The sequence below is a fragment of the Macadamia integrifolia genome, chromosome 8 (assembly GCF_013358625.1).
Source record: "Macadamia integrifolia cultivar HAES 741 chromosome 8, SCU_Mint_v3, whole genome shotgun sequence".
Taxonomy (NCBI): domain Eukaryota; kingdom Viridiplantae; phylum Streptophyta; class Magnoliopsida; order Proteales; family Proteaceae; genus Macadamia; species Macadamia integrifolia.
Window position 1 is genome coordinate 9,792,419 of NC_056564.1, and position 18,704 is coordinate 9,811,122.

An 18,704-nucleotide genomic window follows, 5' to 3' on the forward strand; every position below is an offset into this window, starting at 1 on the left:
TTTTTTTTTTTTTTTCACTACTGGAACCCAGCAGAGAACTCGATTGAGAAGAGGTCGGCAGGGGTTTTGCCGGCTTCTCTGTCGACTCTCTTCTTCTCTTGCTGCTGTCTTTTTTTTCTTTCTTCTTCTTCTCTTTTTTTTTCTTTTTTTTTTTTTTCTTTTTTTTTAAGTCCCTATGAGAACAGAGAACGGGAATGGAGAAGAGAGATGGAGAGGTGTTCTCAGTAGGGCCGAAACAGGGAATGGGGGAGAAAATAGGGGGTTGCGGGGAGTGGGAATGGGGGAGAATATGGAGTTAAAGGGAGTAGTGTGGGAGTTGCAAGGATGGGTTGTGGGATGAAGTTGTGCTTCAATAGAGCAAGGGAATGAATCCTTCGGCTTTGATAACAAATTGATGGAGTAGGCTTAGGGAGAAGAGGGAAAATCGCACAAAAGGGGGAAGGGGATCACACACCACGCACAAATTCATTAATCTAAAAATTAAATTCACTCTAAAAATTAAACATTATGTAAGTATATAAAGGGACTCTAATACTGAAATGAACTCCTACTTAGACTTCAAACATAAACCTACTTCTTTACCTCCTACGTATCCTACTTAAAGACAAATAAAAGACATAATGTAAAACTAACTACTACCAGCCCTTGTTGGACCAAAAACCTAGGCTGGACCAGTTCTTCTTGGCCCTTGGCTTCCACAGTCGGCCCTACTGGTCCAACCAGGTAAGTGCAACTGTATCTACATAAATGGGACACTGAAATCTCCAACATGATCGAAACATATTTGGTTAGAAATCATCAAACTTTATGAGCTTTCCCCAATTGATTACGACTCTACCAGCCATTCAACGACACAAAACAAACTAAAGCAAGCATGATTACATTGACTGGCCCTAAGCCTCCCTGGATTGACTTGTTTGCACACCACACAGGTCAGATGAATCAGGATGCTATCCAAACAACACTGCACAAAATACTACATGTAAATTATAGATAATTAAGCAGAAATGTGCACTTTCTGAGACAGAAGCTACTCCACCGGAAGAACTTACAAGCCATGACGAGCTCTCGATAGAAGAATAGAAGGATGGTCCAGGTAATAAGTAGTTGAACAATCCGTATGTATCTGAAAACATAAAGATACTGCCCGGTAAGTAATTCATATGAGTTTCTAAATTACTACCAATATAAAATATCACAGTAGAAAAACAAACAGTTCCAAATAGACAGTGGGTAAACATGAAAGAAAGTGTTAACAGACATGCAAATCCAGACAAGATTCCACATAAGTGCCCCAGTAATGAGATGTTTGTCATGAGAAGCTGGAAGACAACCAATAAGATCCATGCATACCTGAAAACAAACCTTTAAAGTCAAAATACAGCATCTAGAAGCAATCCTAGTAGTGAAACAAAAAAACAAAAGAATACCATGAACATCACAGAGAATACTAATGCATTTACCATTTCGCAGGAACATTGAATAACCCAAACAGACTGCAAGAAAGAGGATACATTTCATTAGAAGAGGTCAACACCATGTGAAATACAATGAAGCATTAAAATGCTTTAAATGATGGGATGCACTAATGTTTGGGATGATCCTTCTCAATATCAAACAATGGTGTTCGTGTGCAACTGTGCATGTTCATTTTCTTCAAAGACAATAAAAACCTCGGAAGCTTTATAATTCAATATATAGCCCATGAGAATGACACTATCACTCATGTAACATGAAATTGTATTCACTCAAATGCTAAACACTTGATGGCACCAACCTTCTAGATTGAACTCCACTCAAAGTTGTCTCTATAACGATCATAGAAAACAAGATTCCGGAAAATCCTATCCCACACTCGTTCATAAAGTATGGATAAGGATGAAAAGGATTATGAGCCACCAATAGAGCAATAAAAAGATGAAGTAGCGCATTGCTTGTAGCCAATAAAATCATCACATATAATAGGCGGACAGATCCCATGATCCTTTCCAACTCAGTACCCAAAGGTACCAAAGCCATCATGTTAAACATAACATGCAGCAGTGAACCATGAAAAAGAACAGATGTGTAAATCCTGTAAACTGCCAGAAACAAGAAGAAAGTCAGATCACAAATGAAGGATCAGAGACAGAAGTGTGAGTTACAAATATAGGACTAGGAACAGACTGCATGAGTAAAATATTACAAGATACTGAAATTTGAAGTTCATGTCCAACAACACAGAATTCGCATAATGGTAGGGACTTAACTGCAGTTAAAAGAAGATACAGATAGCTGATTATACAAACTTCTTATGGTAACATAAATCAGGATATACACATCATTTTTCTTTTCCACAGAAGAATGATGTTACAGGTATCCAGCATGAAGAACATAGATTTCTAATAACCGAGAAGTGGGAATTGACTAGCACGTGAAATTTTACAAGTCCTCCGAGGCTCAGAATGATCAAGGTACCTTCCATGAGTAAATAGATAATTCAGTGACAGATGCTTCTTATTTCATTAATCTTGGATGGATCAGTCGGAATTGAATGTACATAGACTCAAAACATTTTACTACTTCCTTGCCCTCCAATCAGCTCTATTCAAGGTGGTCATACTTGATATAAGACCTAACATATGCATGACTTTCCTCCCCACTTCTCCTAGGGTCATTTTAGGTCTGCCCCTGGCTCTTTTTAGTTCCTTCAATCTGAATTAAATCACTCCTCCCCACTGGAGCATCCAAAAATGCCTCCATTGAACATGGCTATGCCACCTCAAACAATTTCTCGTAACTTATCATATATCGGAGCTACTCCCAAATCAACTCTAATATGATCATTCCTTACTTCATCCTTCCTAGTTTTGCTAGACATCCATCTCAACATCCTCATCTCTGTTACACTGCGTTTATCTACATAATGTTTTTTGATTGCCCAACATTCCGCAACATACATCATAACCGATCATATGAGTATCCTATAAAAATTTTCTTTAAGTTTTAACAGAATACGACGGTCACACAATACTTTGGACGCACCTCTACACTTCTACCATCCTATTTTAATTATCTATGAAACATCATCCTCTATATTACCTTCTTTATTTATGATTAAGCCCAGTGATGCAGTACCGACAAGGGTTTACACAAGGAGAACCAAGACCAAGGTCAACCCAAGTGGCTGACTGGGTTAACCCAAATCTGGTCCAAGTCAGCCCATGATTTGGGCTGCTGATGGGGTTACTAATTAGTTATTTAGTTTCTATTTTGAAGTCCTGAATTAGTTTCTAATTTCAAGTCATTGTTAGTTTCTAATTTCTGTCAAGACTAGTTTCTATTTTCATTAGATTCCAATTTCCAGTTTTTAGTAACTTCTAGTAATCAATTTTTAGTAACTCTGAGTTACTATTATTTGTAAACCCTCCCCATCATTATAAATAAAGAATATGACTCTTTTATGAGCCACGATTTTTTACTAATAAGAAACAACTCTCTTGTTGCTGCCGCTGGGTAACCCTGACTGTTCCTTGTGTTTGATCAAGGCCTATGGATTGGTGTTTGATCCAATCGACACTCTGTGGCGAGAAGTCCGAGTGGATTGCTATTATTTTCTGGTTTTCTTTATTGGATTATCTTCTCCAGCAGAACAGGTAAGTAACTGAACCATTCTGCAGAATTTTTTTGGGTTCTGAATCTCTGTTCTTCCCTATTTTGTCGACCTATTCTGTTGGGAGTTCTGGCCACCCGATGGCCTTATGATTCTGGTCGATTGTTAGGATCAACCAGAGGAGGACTCAATCCAAGTTTGGTGTTGATCAGACCAGGGGTTTGTCTGGTTCTAAATTTTCTTCAATTCTGGCCAAAAGTGTTCTCTGCCCATATTTGATTTCTGTTTTCTTTAATCTGTGTTGAAGTGACTGCTTTTTTGATTCTCCACTGAACTGGACCTTCTAATCAGTAATTAGATTTGTTATTAGTTCCTTAATAATACTCTACTGAAGTTCCAAAAATTACTATCAGATCTCAGGACCTGCTGTCAGAATCAAGTTCTGATTTGGTTATCTATTCCTGTGGTATTTTGATTCTAATTGGACCTTATTCAAATACTCTATTTCTGTTGCTGAAATTCTATTTGTTGGTGCAAACTCTGCCACCTGAAATTCTAGATTCTGGATCTGATAATTCTGGTTTTTCAAGGACTGTTGACTGGTTTAAGTTGGACTGTTGTTGCTGTCTACTATTGGGTGGTTATTGGTTGTTCTTTGGTTTAACTTTCCTGCAGTCTTGGGTCTTGGTTTGGTTGTCAAATCCATTCTTACATTACCCAGATACCTAAAATAATCACTTTATAGAATCCCCCTCTCATCAATTTTCTTCACCACATTATATGTCAATACTTAGTAGGAATGTCTTTAAATCACGTATCAAGCCAAAGAAATTCATCTGGTTTCAATAAGGACAACAAATTTACAGGCAATCTACCACAAAGGTGCCAACAACAAGGCTGTAATAGGCAATATAAGAAATTTCTAGCTGATATAAACAGCATTCCCATCCCACACTGCTGATAACTAACAGAAGGTTGCTGCTAGGGCCTGCCAAGACGAAACAGAGATGCAACAGGATTTTTGAATTTTTTTCAACAGATTTTCTCAATCTAGGACTCCCTTTAGAACCATGATGGCATGATTTTCATTTTGGACCTTTTGACCTCTTATCATTGATCCAATATCTTGTGAGGCTTATGATGAACCTAGAATGGCTAGAGCGGCTAAAAAACTCAAAAAAAAAAAAATTATATATATCTGATTTATATAAATTTTCTTAACAAATTTCAAGCCCTAGGGTTGAAGAAGGAACTAATATCTTTCTAAATTTGATTCTGATCTCTCTAAGGTTCTTAGAAAACCCTATAACCCAGATATTAGTAGGGATATGGTCATTGCAATCCCCCAAGCCATCTTTGAAACGTGAAGAAGAGGTTCAGGTCTCAGTTTCTCAGCCCTGCTGTCACCAAACTACGTTGAGGAGAGAGGACTGCGACCCAATACCTAGTCTGAGTTTCTTCTCTAGAATGAAAGGAAGATAACCAACTTTTCTGAATTAATTTCATTCTAGTATAGGTCTTTATAATTTGCATTATTTACTTCTTCTTTTCTTGTCTTCTCCTCTTCCTCCTCTTTCTTTTCTAGCACTGTACTAATACCAGTTTCCTCAACATTTTTCATATATTTTTCCATGTTTTTTTTCTCCTCTCTCTCTCTATTTCTTTAAAGGACCTAATTCTAAGGTTTACAATTCATTTTTTTTTCTTACAACATTTTATTTGCTTCTCTTATATTCAATACTTCAACTTCATTTTCTATAAGGTATTTAAATAACCAACATATTTGTTACCGTTTCTTCATATGAATAAGATAACTTGATTTTGTCACCAACATTTATTTTCATCACTTCAACAGTTACTTACTCTAAAATAAAATGAAGACAAATAATAAATAAAAGATACAATCTACAGGAAATTCAAACTTAAAACGAATATGACAAGCCTGTAGCAATGCATAACTTTGTTTGATATTTACTAATTAAAAGGAGAAAACTGAGTGTTTGAAACTAGAATGTACCTTGGAACTGAGAAACCACCGCAGAGGGCAAGAAGCATATCTCGATGAAGGAGTCATATCCAACCAAAAGGCACACCAAGTAAATAATCCCACAGACAATCACCACAGCAGAAGTTAGGAATGGAATTCCTTCCCACCACTGGCTCAACCTAGTAGGCAATCCTGCCTGTAAACCATAAAATGCAAGCAAGCGTGATAAGAAAAAACATACAGAGTGGAAAGAAAATTTTAGTAATTCCTTCATAACAAACATTTGGAAATCGGGATCATTTTTTTTTTTTTTTTTTGGATGAAACACTCGGGACCATTGTTCAGTCAGAAATTTGTTTTTCTCCCAACATGAAACTAATTGGGTATGGCACCGAATAAATTTCAATCGAATTAAACATAAATGCCAAAGCTTCAGAAACAGAATTTAATCGCTTCCTACAATTTTAACCCAATCCCGACCAAAACCAGCAACTAAGGCCTTCTAAGACTAATCTTCCTCTACAAAAATAGAATCATATAAGTTAAAACGCTATCCCCCAGAGCTCAAATAACTCCATTTCGTATCCTAAATGCAAACTATAATAGACTGGAGTGAAGAAAGCACAATACTGTCAGCAGTTTTCCAACAACAAAAAAGTAGGGTTTTCTCACATCTGACTGTCAAGAAATACGAGGAGAAGAATGCAAGAAAAATTTTTCAAAAAATGAAGCCAGACCAATTAAGAAACCCATTAGTTCCAGATCTAAGCATTATCCAAAGACAAAAAAATGCAGAAATATGTGGAAGAGTGGAGAGTAATCCACTTTGCTGATTAGAAATGAAACCATACCGATCAAGCAAACCATTAGTTCCAGATCTAAGCAGAGACAAGATTAGCAGAAGAAGTATGTAGAAGACTGGAGAGTCATCCACTTTGCTTACCTCTGAAACAATGTTTGATCTCATCTTTCTTTTCAATGCGTTCTTGTTGCCAAAATTTCCCGCTACGGAATCCTTAAGTACTCGTCTTCGCTCGGCACTCGTTCTCGGGATCTTCTCGGGAATTCAGGGGTTGACGGTAGTCCCGAGAGTATTATATCAACATGAGGCACGTTGTCTTTAAATCTCAATTCCATGCCGTAGGATATCGTGGATCCAACGGCGTACTCCGAATGTCAACGGCTGAGCTCAAGTGAGATCAGATTTGGTGAGTCTCAATGGAGCAAATTAAACACTGCACATCTAATCAAGTGAAAAGAAAAAGCATCTAAGTGACAGTTTTGAGTGGTCTATTCTGATTTTCAAAACACGCTTGGATTTTATCCTTTTTAGTTGATCTGGTTGGTGGGTGGGGACCGTAGCCTCTAACCACTCATCATTTTATCCGGCTGGAATAACTATTTCAAAGTCCGGAGACTTCAGAGTCCAGGCCACGGTTTTAGTAATCGTATCGGGATCAAGAACGGTTTCGGTAGATATCAATCCGATAATCCAAATTGCCCGGAATCAGACCAAATTAGACAAATTTACCTGTGTTTATTTTTTTAAATCACTTTTTTTTTTTCTTTGACCTCTAATCCATATCGATCCACTGATATGGGATTACCCTAAAATCTGATCTGATACCGGTCCCTCAAACCATGGTCTAACTAGACTGTTCAACTATTGGTTGCTGAAAGGAAAATGATATTGTGAAGTGGGATCACAATTTCCACAACTCTCAAGAAACTTGTTGCTAGAAGGGCTGCCCAACAACATCAAACTTCAACCTTGTCTCCTCACAGAATTAGACCTTGTCAAGCATCAGGTTCTAAGAATAATAGAAAGTTGAAGAACAAACTCCTTCAAAAGGTCATGCCCGCTAAAGACTTCAAGAAATTCGTCAAACAAATGACTAAGGACTTTTACATCCAAAAGCCTGTGAGTCCCCACTATCCTTGAAGAGTACATGACTTAGGGATGGAGGTAGCTTAGGGCCCATTTGATAAAGTTTCAAGAAACGCGTTTATGGACTAAAGACTTTTACATCCAAAAGCCTGTGAGTCCCCACCATCCTCGAAGAGTACATGACTTAGGGATCGAGGTAGCTTATGGCCCATTTGATAACGTTTCAAAAAACACGTTTCTACCGTTTTTGTGTTCATAAATGGCAGAAACGGAACAAAAAACGTTTGATAAAACTTTTTTGTTTCACTCGTTTTTAAAAATAAAAATTAAAATTTCTACTTATTTATGGTTCAAGAAACAACTCAGGCGAAACAAGTAGCAGTTTCTGGAAATGACTCGTGACCATTATTTCGCTCATTACTATCAACTTCTAGAAACATGACTTATCAAACACCTTCAATTCCATTTCTATTTCTAGAAACGGAAATTTATGTTTCTACCATTTCTTGAAACAGAAACGGCAAAAATGTTATCAAACGGGCCCTTAGCCTACTCTGATTCTCACTTTGACAGTGAAAGATAAGAAAACGGGGAGGAAGAGTACCAATTGCTGCCTGACCTAACTAGATGTTTGTGATTTTGACAATGATGTTTCAGCTTCACTAATGTCTGATGCGAGCTTCATTTCATCTGGGGCATCTGGATGATGTGGTGTTCTTTGGTTTCCAAGAGGAACCAAATGATTTTTAGCCATCTGATCTGAATATTTGATTAAGTTGCCTGAATTGCTTCCAGTCATCCAAATAAATGCACAGGCAGCACACGTTCTAAAGACCATCCATGCCAAATTTACCTTCATTTGATCTCTTAAGAACCTACCTGAAATAGGTCATGAAGTTCTGCAATTTTATGACTCTCCTACTCCCTAATTGGCTCATCATTTCTGCAAAATGTCCATTAGGTGTTTCCTCACCAATGATGGTGCATCCATTTCAGTGCATGCCTTAAAGTTGATTAGCTTCTCCAGTTGGAATCAAATTGATCCCTAATACACAATGCTTAGAGTTGGTGGTTGCAGGAATATTTGCAGGCTTGAAAGAACAGGAAAAACAGTCTGGACAACAAATTAAGGAGCTGGTGCTGATGGTGGCTTCTTAGGTTCCTCTTATCCACTTTAAAACATCACACTTCCACCAAGGGAATAAAAGATTTATCCTCCTATCGGGTTGGCTGATTTATAACTCCAAATACAGTACTAGCTATATTAGAAATTTGAACATGGGGAAGCACCTAATCAACAGAATCAAATCATATTGATTTTGAACATATGAGTAATCTTTGGTGGGAACCCATTAAGCAATCCCACTTTCAGCATTCCCTGCAGATTCAAATCATATTAACTGAGCTTATTTTTTCCCCTAACCAGCACAGTAGTGCAAATCTTATGGTCCCATGTAAGTACTAATATCACCAATTGAAACCATATTGCCAGAATTCAAAGCTTTTCTTTTTTACGTAACTTACCATTTGAAAAATCTTCATCTGATTTCTGCACCAGAATTCCCAACTCACACACACACATATTTTCAGATAGAAGGAGAAAGGAGATAAGGGACCATGAGATCAAATGATCTTAATTATGTACAAGATCTTAATTTAACCCGAAACATACATTATAACTGTTTGAACTAATTTTATATAAACCGAACTTCTGATTCCTCAAGAAATAAAAGGTCCTCTTAGTTGCACATGCCATAGCCCACCGTGACAACTTCGTAGTCCAAAACTCATGAGATAAACAACAACAACTCAGCCTTTTCCCAACTAAATGGGGTCGGCTAAATGGATCATTGCCCTCCAAACAGCTCAATCTGAGGTCATACTAGAGTCAATACCTAAACTCTACATGTCTTTCCTCACTACTTCTAAGATGATCTTAGTTATCTGTTTCTGTATATCGAAAGACCATGTTACCTACTAGTCTCGCTCCCACCCACCTAATCTCTCCCTTGGGTCATAGTTTGTAAACAGCCGGAAATCATTTCCAAGCTTGCTAGAGTGCTGAGGCCTGAAACCACATGGATACAAGTTCAAAATCTCAGCTGCTCGCTCCCTTTGCACTTCCCCTACAAAAAACACAATAGCACTTAATGGTATCATCGATAAGTATAAATTATGCAATTAAAAAATATCCCTCGAGATTGAATATAAAAGTATTAGCTCAACGATTACAGTGAATTCCTCCAGGGATATGGATATTATTGCTGGGTGCACTGAATTATGCATCCATATACCTAGGCTAAGTCTCCATTGATCATAATACCATGCTTTCTAGATTCTATGAAAATATGACGAACAGTCAAGGAAATTTACTGACATGCAAAATTTGACAAGATATCAATATTTCTGCTCTAGCACACACCACATTCATAAAAATCCTTGCAAAAAACCATAAAGCAATAAAGAAAGAAAAAAATCCTACCTGTGAGCAGAAGCAAGTAGCATTCCCCTGGCTGTGCAAGATATGTCATTGTTTCAGCAACTTTCTCTAGACACTCCTTGCTCTGCCACCACAAGTCAACCAAAATAAGAATACCTAGTTTGCCGAATAATTATTTTGGGGGGAGAGGGGGGAAGTGGGAACCAAAACTGACATTAGAAAAGTGAGGGAGAACAAAATAAGACGAAAAAGAGCATCACAAGTAAAACCAATCATAGCAGCATTTTCCTAGCTATACAACTACACCCTCACCAAGTATGGAGGATCTGCAATAATAACTCTGTAACCATGCCTCATTTCCAGCGGTAACTCTTTGGGTTGGTTGTAGTCATAGTATGTGAAATCTCTTCCATATTGCTCAAAACGTTTGTCATACTCAAGTAGTTGCACAGAGATGTCAGGATAATATTTCTGAAATTCAGATAAAAATATACACGTTACTAAGCCAACTAAAAGGAGGAGAAAGAACAGTAAACTTACCTCCAAAAAAATATAATAAACAGCTGTGTCAAATGCGACAGAGAACAATGATGTTGACTCACAAATCACAATATTTAATGAGCGAATGGAACAGATGCATAAACTTGGCTTGCAGTTAGTTGAACAGAAGGAAAAATACATAGTCCTAACATAAAGACAGTAATTAACATCTGTAATATGTTAGAAGTGATCAACATCAGAATCCTGAAAAAAGTAACCATTTTTCTCCCAAGAGAAGAAACTCCTTTTATTAAGTAAACTTCGACTGAACTCCCTGTTTGATTTACGCCAATCTTACAGAATAAAAGAAGCTAATAGATAAGGAAGAGGGGACACCCATCAGATAGGAAATGCTGTGCTTACTCGTGGAGGTGGTTCAGCTGGTTAGGTATACAGATCGTTTTGTTGATAAATATACCCTTCCAAGCCAAGTGGTTATAGAGATTACTTATCGAACAGTGAGCACTTCAGCTGCTCAGCATACCATGGTCAAAGTGTAGGCTTTTCAGTCTGGGGGTTGGGATCAGTATATTGATCTTAAGAGAACTAAGTTGTACCACAATGGTTCTCCTCCATCCATCTGGTACTTTTCTGGTGCTCATAAATTCATAAACTTATTAAACAACTTAATTAGCCAAGTTATTCCACTAATTCCTAAGCTCTTCCACACCTCTACCGGAATACCATCTGGACCAACAACTTTACCTATTTTAATTTTCTTTAAAGTTTCCTTTACTTCAGACACATTAATTTTCCTTTTTTATTTTTTTTTATTATTATTTTTTTAATTTAGTAAGTAGTACAAATATCTAGGTCTCAAGTGAGCTAAAACTTCTATTGGGACAAGTGCTCAATAGCTATGTTCATTCACACATTTACTAACTGTAGACCAAACTAGGAAACAACATGGGATAGGTGTAGCATTCTATTTACGAATTATTCAGGTATTGCTAATATAAGGGCCACATAGGGTGCAATGCCAAGCAAGGAGATAATCTCATCCTGAAAATAAGTTTCTATAAAACATAGAGAGGCACTTTGACGTTATGATTGGAGAAAACATGATCACTATCCCAAATAAAACGAGAATGACATACTTTGTACTTTGTATTGATCAAGCAAAGAATTTTTTGCCTCCACTTCGATGGACGATACAAATAAAGAATTCTGGTTAGAACAAATATGTTTACCCATATATGATTGGAGAAAACATGATCACTATCCCAAATAAAATGAGAATGACATACTTTGTACTTTGTATTGATCAAGCAAAGAATTTTTTGCCTCCACTTCGATGGACGATACAAATAAAGAATTCTGGTTAGAACAAATATGTTTACCCGTACGTCCGTACCTTTGTTGACCATTTTTTCCCTCGCATGAGTAGGTAATGGCAAAAGAGGTGGAGTAGCAGCAAAGGTTAGACTTCTGCTGCATTCAATTACTTCGGATTACCAACATATGTCACGACCATCGGTAAATTAGTATTCTTATCTTTTCTTTTCTTTCTAAAGCATCATTTAAAATTCAGCAAATTCCTTCTTTGTTTCACTTTTCAAAAAGTTATCTCTAGCAGGTAAGCTTTTCTTTCTCAATAATTTGTGTCGCATCCTTCTTGCAGGAAAACACATGTGACATGCCTCTCCTTGATTCAACTAAAAGACTACTTAGAAGTTAGAAATCATTGAGTGAAGCACCAATAAAGGACATCAGGACCTGTCTTATCCTAACCATGATCTCAGAGTGAGTTGTTTATTTTTTTTCCTTTTTCTTTTTTTCTTAATGAGAGACAAAGGATTTTATTGGCTGGAAAATACTGTGCAAGTTAATCACAGTACAAGAACATAATCCAGTAGAACACAAACACACACGCACACACAAGCACAATCCACATCATGCCAATGACATGTTCCGCAAAGTGTCTCACCCCTTCTCGGTCTAACCACTAATGGATCTGCCTTAGAGTTACTAAACTTAGGTCTCCTAATAAACGAGATCTTGCTACCAGTAATGACATCCTACCATAAAATTCTCCAGGACTCCAGGTAGACAAATAAAATGAATGGATGAATCTGGTTTTTAGTTGAAAAGAAGCCCAGAGAAATAATGCCCTTGGCATGACATTTAATTCCAAAACATTTTAGTAAAGGTCTGCACTCAAATTTTGTCACTTGACAGATATATTTCCAAACACGCGCAAATTCTACTACTTTTATCACTTCACAGAGTGTTCAAATTGTGTCCTTTGATAAGATTTGTAATAAATGAATTGGCATTCCAAACCCAAAAAGAAAATGACGTTGCCAAGTACAATTGGTAATTAATTAAAATGTGTTCTGATACTATACTTCTTTAGTTATTAATATTTCGCAGATTACGTGAATGTAACCACAACGTATGATTTGAATGCAAATTCTGATACTATACTTCTTTAGTTATTAATATTTCGCAGAATACGTGAATGTAGCCACAACGTATGATTTGAATGCAAATGAGCCATGCACAGATATAAAATGGTTTCCAAGCTAAATCCTAAGAGTTGCAATTAGGTTGTCACACTTGACAAAAAATAACGCAAACTATAAAAAACAGGGTGGGGAGCCAATAACAACATACAAAGAGTACTAAAAGGGAAGATGAGAGAAAAATAAAATAAAATTCTACTGTCTTGTTTCAGTAAAGAACTAAAGCTATGCAAAATAATCCATGAAGCCCATAAGGTTGAAACAACCAAAAAAAAAAAAGTGAGGAATAAAAGAAACAACAACAACAAGAAAGCTTTATCCCAACTAAATGGGGTCAGCTACATGGATCCTTGTGCTCCAATCAGCTTTATTTGAGATCATATCAGGTATAAGGCCTAGGCTATGCATGTCTTTCCTCACCACCTCTCCCAGCGTTATTTTAGGCATTGCCCCTGGCTCTTTTAGATATTCCAATTTGAATCAAATCACTCCTCCATACTAAAGCATTCGAAGGCCTCCATTGAACATGGCCATGCCACCTCAAACGACATTCTCGTAGCTTATCATGAATCAGATCTACACCCAACTCAACTCTTATATGGTCCTTATTTTCTCATTCCTAGTTTTGCCACACATCAATCTCAACATCCTCATCTAACTACATTTAGGTTATCTGTTTAATGCTTCTTAACTGGCCAACATTTTGCGTCATACATCATAGCTAGTTGTATACTTGCATGATAGACCTATAAAACTTTCCTTTAAGCTAAGGAATACGCCGATCACACAACTCTCTGGACGCACCTCTCCACTTTAGCGAACCTATTTTAATTCTTTGAGCAACACCATCCTCTATCTCATCTTCTTTACTTATGATTGAGCTCATATACCTAAAATAATCACTTTGCAGAATCTCCCTCTCATCAACATTCACCATCTCAGTAGACATCTAAGTGTGAATGAAGTTACACACCATATACTCCGTCTTTGATCTACTTATCTTTAGATCTTTTGATTCCAAGGTTAATATTCATTGCTCCAATTTGGTGTTAATCTCTACTTTTTTTTTGTCCACCAAAACAATATCATAAACGAAAAGCATACACCAAGAAACCTCAACAATATTATTAGCAAAAAGCATACACCAAAGAACCTCATTTTGGATTGTCTCTAGTTAAATCATTCATGATAAATGCAAGCAAATAAGGGCTTAAGGAAATCCTTAATGTGACCCAATTGTAATTGAGGATTCACTACCTAGACCCCCACCATTCCTACACTAGTCACCATATCATCATACATATCTTTAATTATGTTCACATATTTACTTGAAACCTTCATATCTAACAAAAAAAAAAAAAGGAACTCAATACACGAGGCTCCTGTTACTGCAGGCCTTACACCTGCTTTGCAGAAGAGGCCCGTTTCTAAGTTTCAAATCTGTGACCTACCTCTCTAGAATCTACCGTATTAAATCTGTAGGGCCCTCATATGCTTATCGAGATTAATAAAGACCATATGGAGATCCTTCATACCCTCTCTACATCTTTCCTGAGCCTCCCAAGTAATGAAATAGCTTCATGGTAGAACTTCTTGGCATAAAATCAAATTGGTTCCCTTAAATAGTCATTTCCAAAAGGAAAACAAGCTGAATAATATTTTAGAAGGCAATCTATACAAAGCTCGAGTGGAAAACTATGAAAAGAAACTTCAAATCTCCATACCTTGAGATACGCATAGAGGGTCGGGCAAGCAATGCAAGCGACAGGGGAAGCCGTAATCAAACTGAGATTGCGAACCTCCTCCGCGACTGCCGCGGCGGTTTCTCGATCGTACCAAAACTGACTCAACCTCCAATCCTCCGCCACTAGAGCAACTTCAGAGCTTTCGATCTCTACGGATTCGTCAACAATGCTCTGCTGTTCGTTCATAAACTCTTTCAATGCTTCCAGAGCTTGAGAACTTAACATTGGTGGGTCATCGTCATCTTCTTCAACAATGATTTTCGTCGTCTCGAATCCTTCCGCCTCCATTTCTCTCCGGCTACTCCTTAAGGCTAGACCACTGCTATTCCGTTTCGACTCGTTAGCCATGTAAACGGCACTAAATGCGTTAGGGCGTTGTCCTGAAGAATCTTGTCGCTGGATCCCGATTCCCGACACTGTTCGTAACCATCGGGTCATAAACTACAGTGTCTGATATTCCCTTCGTTCGGGGAATGATGGGGCCCACTTTCACTCGAATATTTTTTTCTAAAACAAGTTTAAGAAGTAATTAATTAATTAAACCAAACAACAAATAAAAACAATTAAAATCATTTCATTCTACAGACCACGGACCACCTATTGTTATTGGATAATTTCTATAGACCACTTGTCAACTTTAATAGCGAAGATAACATAATTTAACCAACATCCCCCCTCCCCCAAACAAAATAAAGTCTATATTCCCATATTAAAGTTAGGGTTGTAAGGAAGTTGAAATTGAATAGCATGTTTTTTATCTTGTGATTTTATCAAAATGATTTTGGTTGTTGGGCCCTGTTAGTATTTAACTTGATCTAGTGTGAAAAACATATTTTTATTATCCTTTATGTGTTGGCCATACCTTCATGTTCAAACTTCAAACCCACGGTGGAGGAATCCTCTATGTGCGGAAAGAGGAGGGACTACCTAGGTTTTCTACACAAATAATAAAAACCTTGATACAACTCAAGATGAAGAAAATGGAGGAGAGTAGACAGAAGAAGAGAAGAAAGATGGAAGAAAGAAGATGAATGAGACTTTTTACCAGTGTTTTAGAACTAGGGGTTGTGGAAGAGTTTTTTTATTTGTTCGCAAAGAGTTGGAAATGGCTTCAGTTGTGGAGGTTTTTTATCCGAAACGATTTTATTAAAATCCCCCGTTTTGGTCCATTTTGAACGACATTGAAATGTCAGAACATAAGTTTCTATGTTCTGTCATTTATCATTTCTAACGTTTTTTTTTTTAGAAAATCGAAAAAACATAAAGTAGACACCAAACAGTTTATTCCTTCTTCCCATCCCCCCCCCCCCCCCCCCTTAAAGGAAAAACGCCATAAACATTTTTTTGGATGACTACTAAACGCAGTCTTGTATATATGTATTGAAATTTTGCCATTTTTAAACATGTCAGGTTGAACCCCTCCTATTTAATTTGGACTATTTATAAGTGTGATTGTGACTTGAATATTTGTCATTCTGTTTATATTAGTTAACTTGTAGCTCTCGACTTGTGGATGTGTGGGAGATAAATGATTGTAGAAGTCAATTCTAACCTTCCTCATTCACTCTCGTTTTGCTGACCAATCCATTGTTTGTTGACTGCCACTTGTTGATCCTCTGTAATCGGCTCCCCCTCATCTCTGCTCGTGTTGTGTAGTATGATATCCACATCGTGTTTGACCCTCGTTCCAACACTCATCCCTTCATGTTGCCACGGGTTATGTGATAGTCCAACTCTACTGTCTGCCAATTAAGAAAGGTCCAATGGAGTTGGACATATTGTTATTGGTTAACTCTCGCTTTATGGTATCATTTGTTAATAATGGTTTATAGGGAGTTTTTTTTTTTTTTTTTTTTTTTTTTTTTGTGGTGAAGTGGTTAATAGGGAGTTCACAATAGTGGAGGCTCGAGGGGTTTGTCATGGGTTACAAAGAGCAAAATAATTGGGGTGTTTGCACGTCATACTACGGACAGACTATCAAAAGGTGGTAGATTGGCTTGTAGGAACGTGTATTTGGAGCCCTTTTGTTTTATTTTTTATGTATGTAACATAATGGATGGTTTTGAGTATGTAAGCTTCGTTACGAAGCCTAGAGACAAGATCTCTAATAAGTGGGATGTGAAAACGAGGGTCCAAAGATTCTCGCATGTTGGAACATTTATTTGCTTTTAGTTTTAGTTTTAGTTTTATTTCCATGTAAATTAACTTAGGGTAATAATCGCATTACTTTATATCATGTACCATCGTATACAAGCAATGTGATCTAAAAACCCTTGTAATTAAAGCAAATGCACAAGTATTTCTCATCAAGATTCAAGACAAGTATAACAGTGATACAGACAACCACGAACTTCTCATCACATCCAATAGCAAATTAATTTAGCCATATAGAGTAGCACAGGTTTCTTTCCCTTGATTCTTAGTCCTTCCACAAATTCATCAACCTCCGTGACCCTTTTTCCTAGTCTTTGCCCTCGACCTTAAGTGATCTAATATATCTATGGGAAAAAATCCCCACAACATTAGTGCGTGGATTATTTCTCATGGTGTTTTGACCAACGAATCCCACAGTGACACACATTTTCCCATACCAAATGGGCTCTCTTCTACAAAACCGATGGTCTGCATTACTGTCGTGGGGAAAAACAACAACTAGTTTTCATCCCAACTAAATAGGGTCGAAAATATAGATCGTCGCTCTCCAATCAACTCCATTCGACATCTATACATGTCTTTTATCACTACTTTTCATAAGGTCATTTTAAGTCTACCCCTAGCTTTTTTAGGTCATCTAATTTGAATCAAATCGCTCCTCTATATTGAAGGATCTAGATGCCTATGTTGGATATGGTCACGCTACTTCAAACGACTTCCTTGTAACTTATTATGTATCATTATTCATATATGATGCCTATCAACTCTAATACGACTATTCATTACTTTGTCTTTCATAGTTTTACCACTCATCCATCTCAACAGTCTCATATTTGCTATACTAGGTTTATGTACACGATGCTTTTTAACTACCAACATTATGCACTATACATCATAGTCAATCATATGAGTGTCTTATAAAGTTGTATTTAAGTTTTAAATGAACATAATGGTAACAAAGCAGTCCGGACACACCTTTCCACTCCATCTATATTATTTTTAGGGTAATTTACAACGCCACCCCTGGATAGTACCAATATTAGAGGGACACACCCTCTCTTTCACCAAATTGGACTCGGGCCCTTTGCCATCAGTCAGCGTTACAAAATATATCAAGAATGCTGACATCGGCAATTCATATTTTGCCCTTAAAAATAGGGAAATACCGAAATTGCCCTTAATGGCTGTATTCCCAAATTTGATTGAACAATGAAACCCACAACTCAATCCGATCGAGTGAATCATTGAGTTGGAGAAGAAGATCCCTTATACCTGATAGATCGGCGGCTACAACCCCTTATGGTGAAGACGCCAAACCTTCTCCCTCATCTCCTCCTTCTCCATCACCACAACCACCTTTGCCTCCATGTCTGCCACCAGAGCATAGCATGCCACCGACAGATCCAGCATCATTGATCCAAATACCGACGATGGAGACTTGCATGGGCTCTTAATGGACTTATCGGCAGTGAAATCATATGGATCTCTAGACCTTGGTTCTTGATTCTACATCGGAGGTTCGATGGTTGAGTTTTCCATACCGTCGCTGCTAACACCACTCCTTCCACCACGTTGACACCGCTCCCCTTCTCTACTTCTCAAGTTCCCTGATATGGCATATCGCGTGAGTCACTAAGTTGGAGAAGAAGATCACTTATACCTGATCGATCAGCGACTGCAAACCCTTCCAGCGAAGGCGCCAAACCTTCCCCCTCACATCCTCCTTCTCCACTGCCGCCGTCGCCTCTGCCTCCATGTCCGCCACCAGAGTTTAGCACGCCACCAACAGATCCGGCCTCATTAATCCAAATACTGCTGATGGAGACTTGCACCTTTTCTCTCCAAATGGGTAATCAAATCCTTGACGAGAATTACTCATTTTGGCTGCAACTG

General features: G+C 37.6%; 2 protein-coding genes across 4 annotated transcripts in view; both read right to left on the reverse strand.

Annotated features, from left to right (window-relative positions):
- LOC122086551 (rhomboid-like protein 15) overlaps positions 1–6,677 on the reverse strand; it is a 29,321-nt gene extending 22,644 nt beyond the window's left edge. For 2 of the 3 annotated variants that reach the window (XM_042655463.1, XM_042655462.1), the window contains exons 1-6: positions 6,523–6,677; positions 5,610–5,775; positions 1,778–2,081; positions 1,464–1,496; positions 1,262–1,353; positions 1,053–1,126 (exon numbers count right to left, since the gene is read on the reverse strand). In XM_042655463.1, the coding sequence (XP_042511397.1) occupies positions 1,053–1,126; positions 1,262–1,353; positions 1,464–1,496; positions 1,778–2,081; positions 5,610–5,775; positions 6,523–6,546 (693 nt within the window). In that variant the 5' untranslated portion in view covers positions 6,547–6,677. Of the gene's footprint in view, positions 1–1,052; positions 1,127–1,261; positions 1,354–1,463; positions 1,497–1,777; positions 2,082–5,609; positions 5,776–6,430; positions 6,496–6,522 lie in introns of those variants that run through there. The other variant, XM_042655464.1, reaches the window with a different exon arrangement.
- Positions 6,678–9,095: 2,418 nt separating this feature from the next.
- On the reverse strand, positions 9,096–15,079 carry LOC122085851 (EEF1A lysine methyltransferase 1). Its single transcript, XM_042654447.1, has 4 exons — positions 14,637–15,079; positions 10,220–10,378; positions 9,950–10,031; positions 9,096–9,593 (listed from the first exon to the last, which is right to left on the reverse strand). Exons 1-4 carry the CDS (start codon positions 15,003–15,005, stop codon positions 9,445–9,447), a joined length of 759 nt encoding a protein of 252 aa, XP_042510381.1. The 5' UTR covers positions 15,006–15,079; the 3' UTR covers positions 9,096–9,444.
- Between the last annotated feature and the right edge of the window lie 3,625 nt (positions 15,080–18,704).

Bases quoted from the DNA above. Each gene is read 5' to 3' on its own strand.
- LOC122085851 (XM_042654447.1), bottom strand. From the start codon at position 15,005: ATGGCTAACGAGTCGAAACGGAATAGCAGTGGTCTAGCCTTAAGGAGT. The intron at 10,379-14,636 runs GTATGGAGATTT...TCTGAATTTCAG, and splicing joins CCCTCTATGCGTATCTCAAG to AAATATTATCCTGACATCTC. The intron at 10,032-10,219 runs GTGAGGGTGTAG...TTGTGGTGGCAG, and splicing joins TTGCAGATCCTCCATACTTG to AGCAAGGAGTGTCTAGAGAA.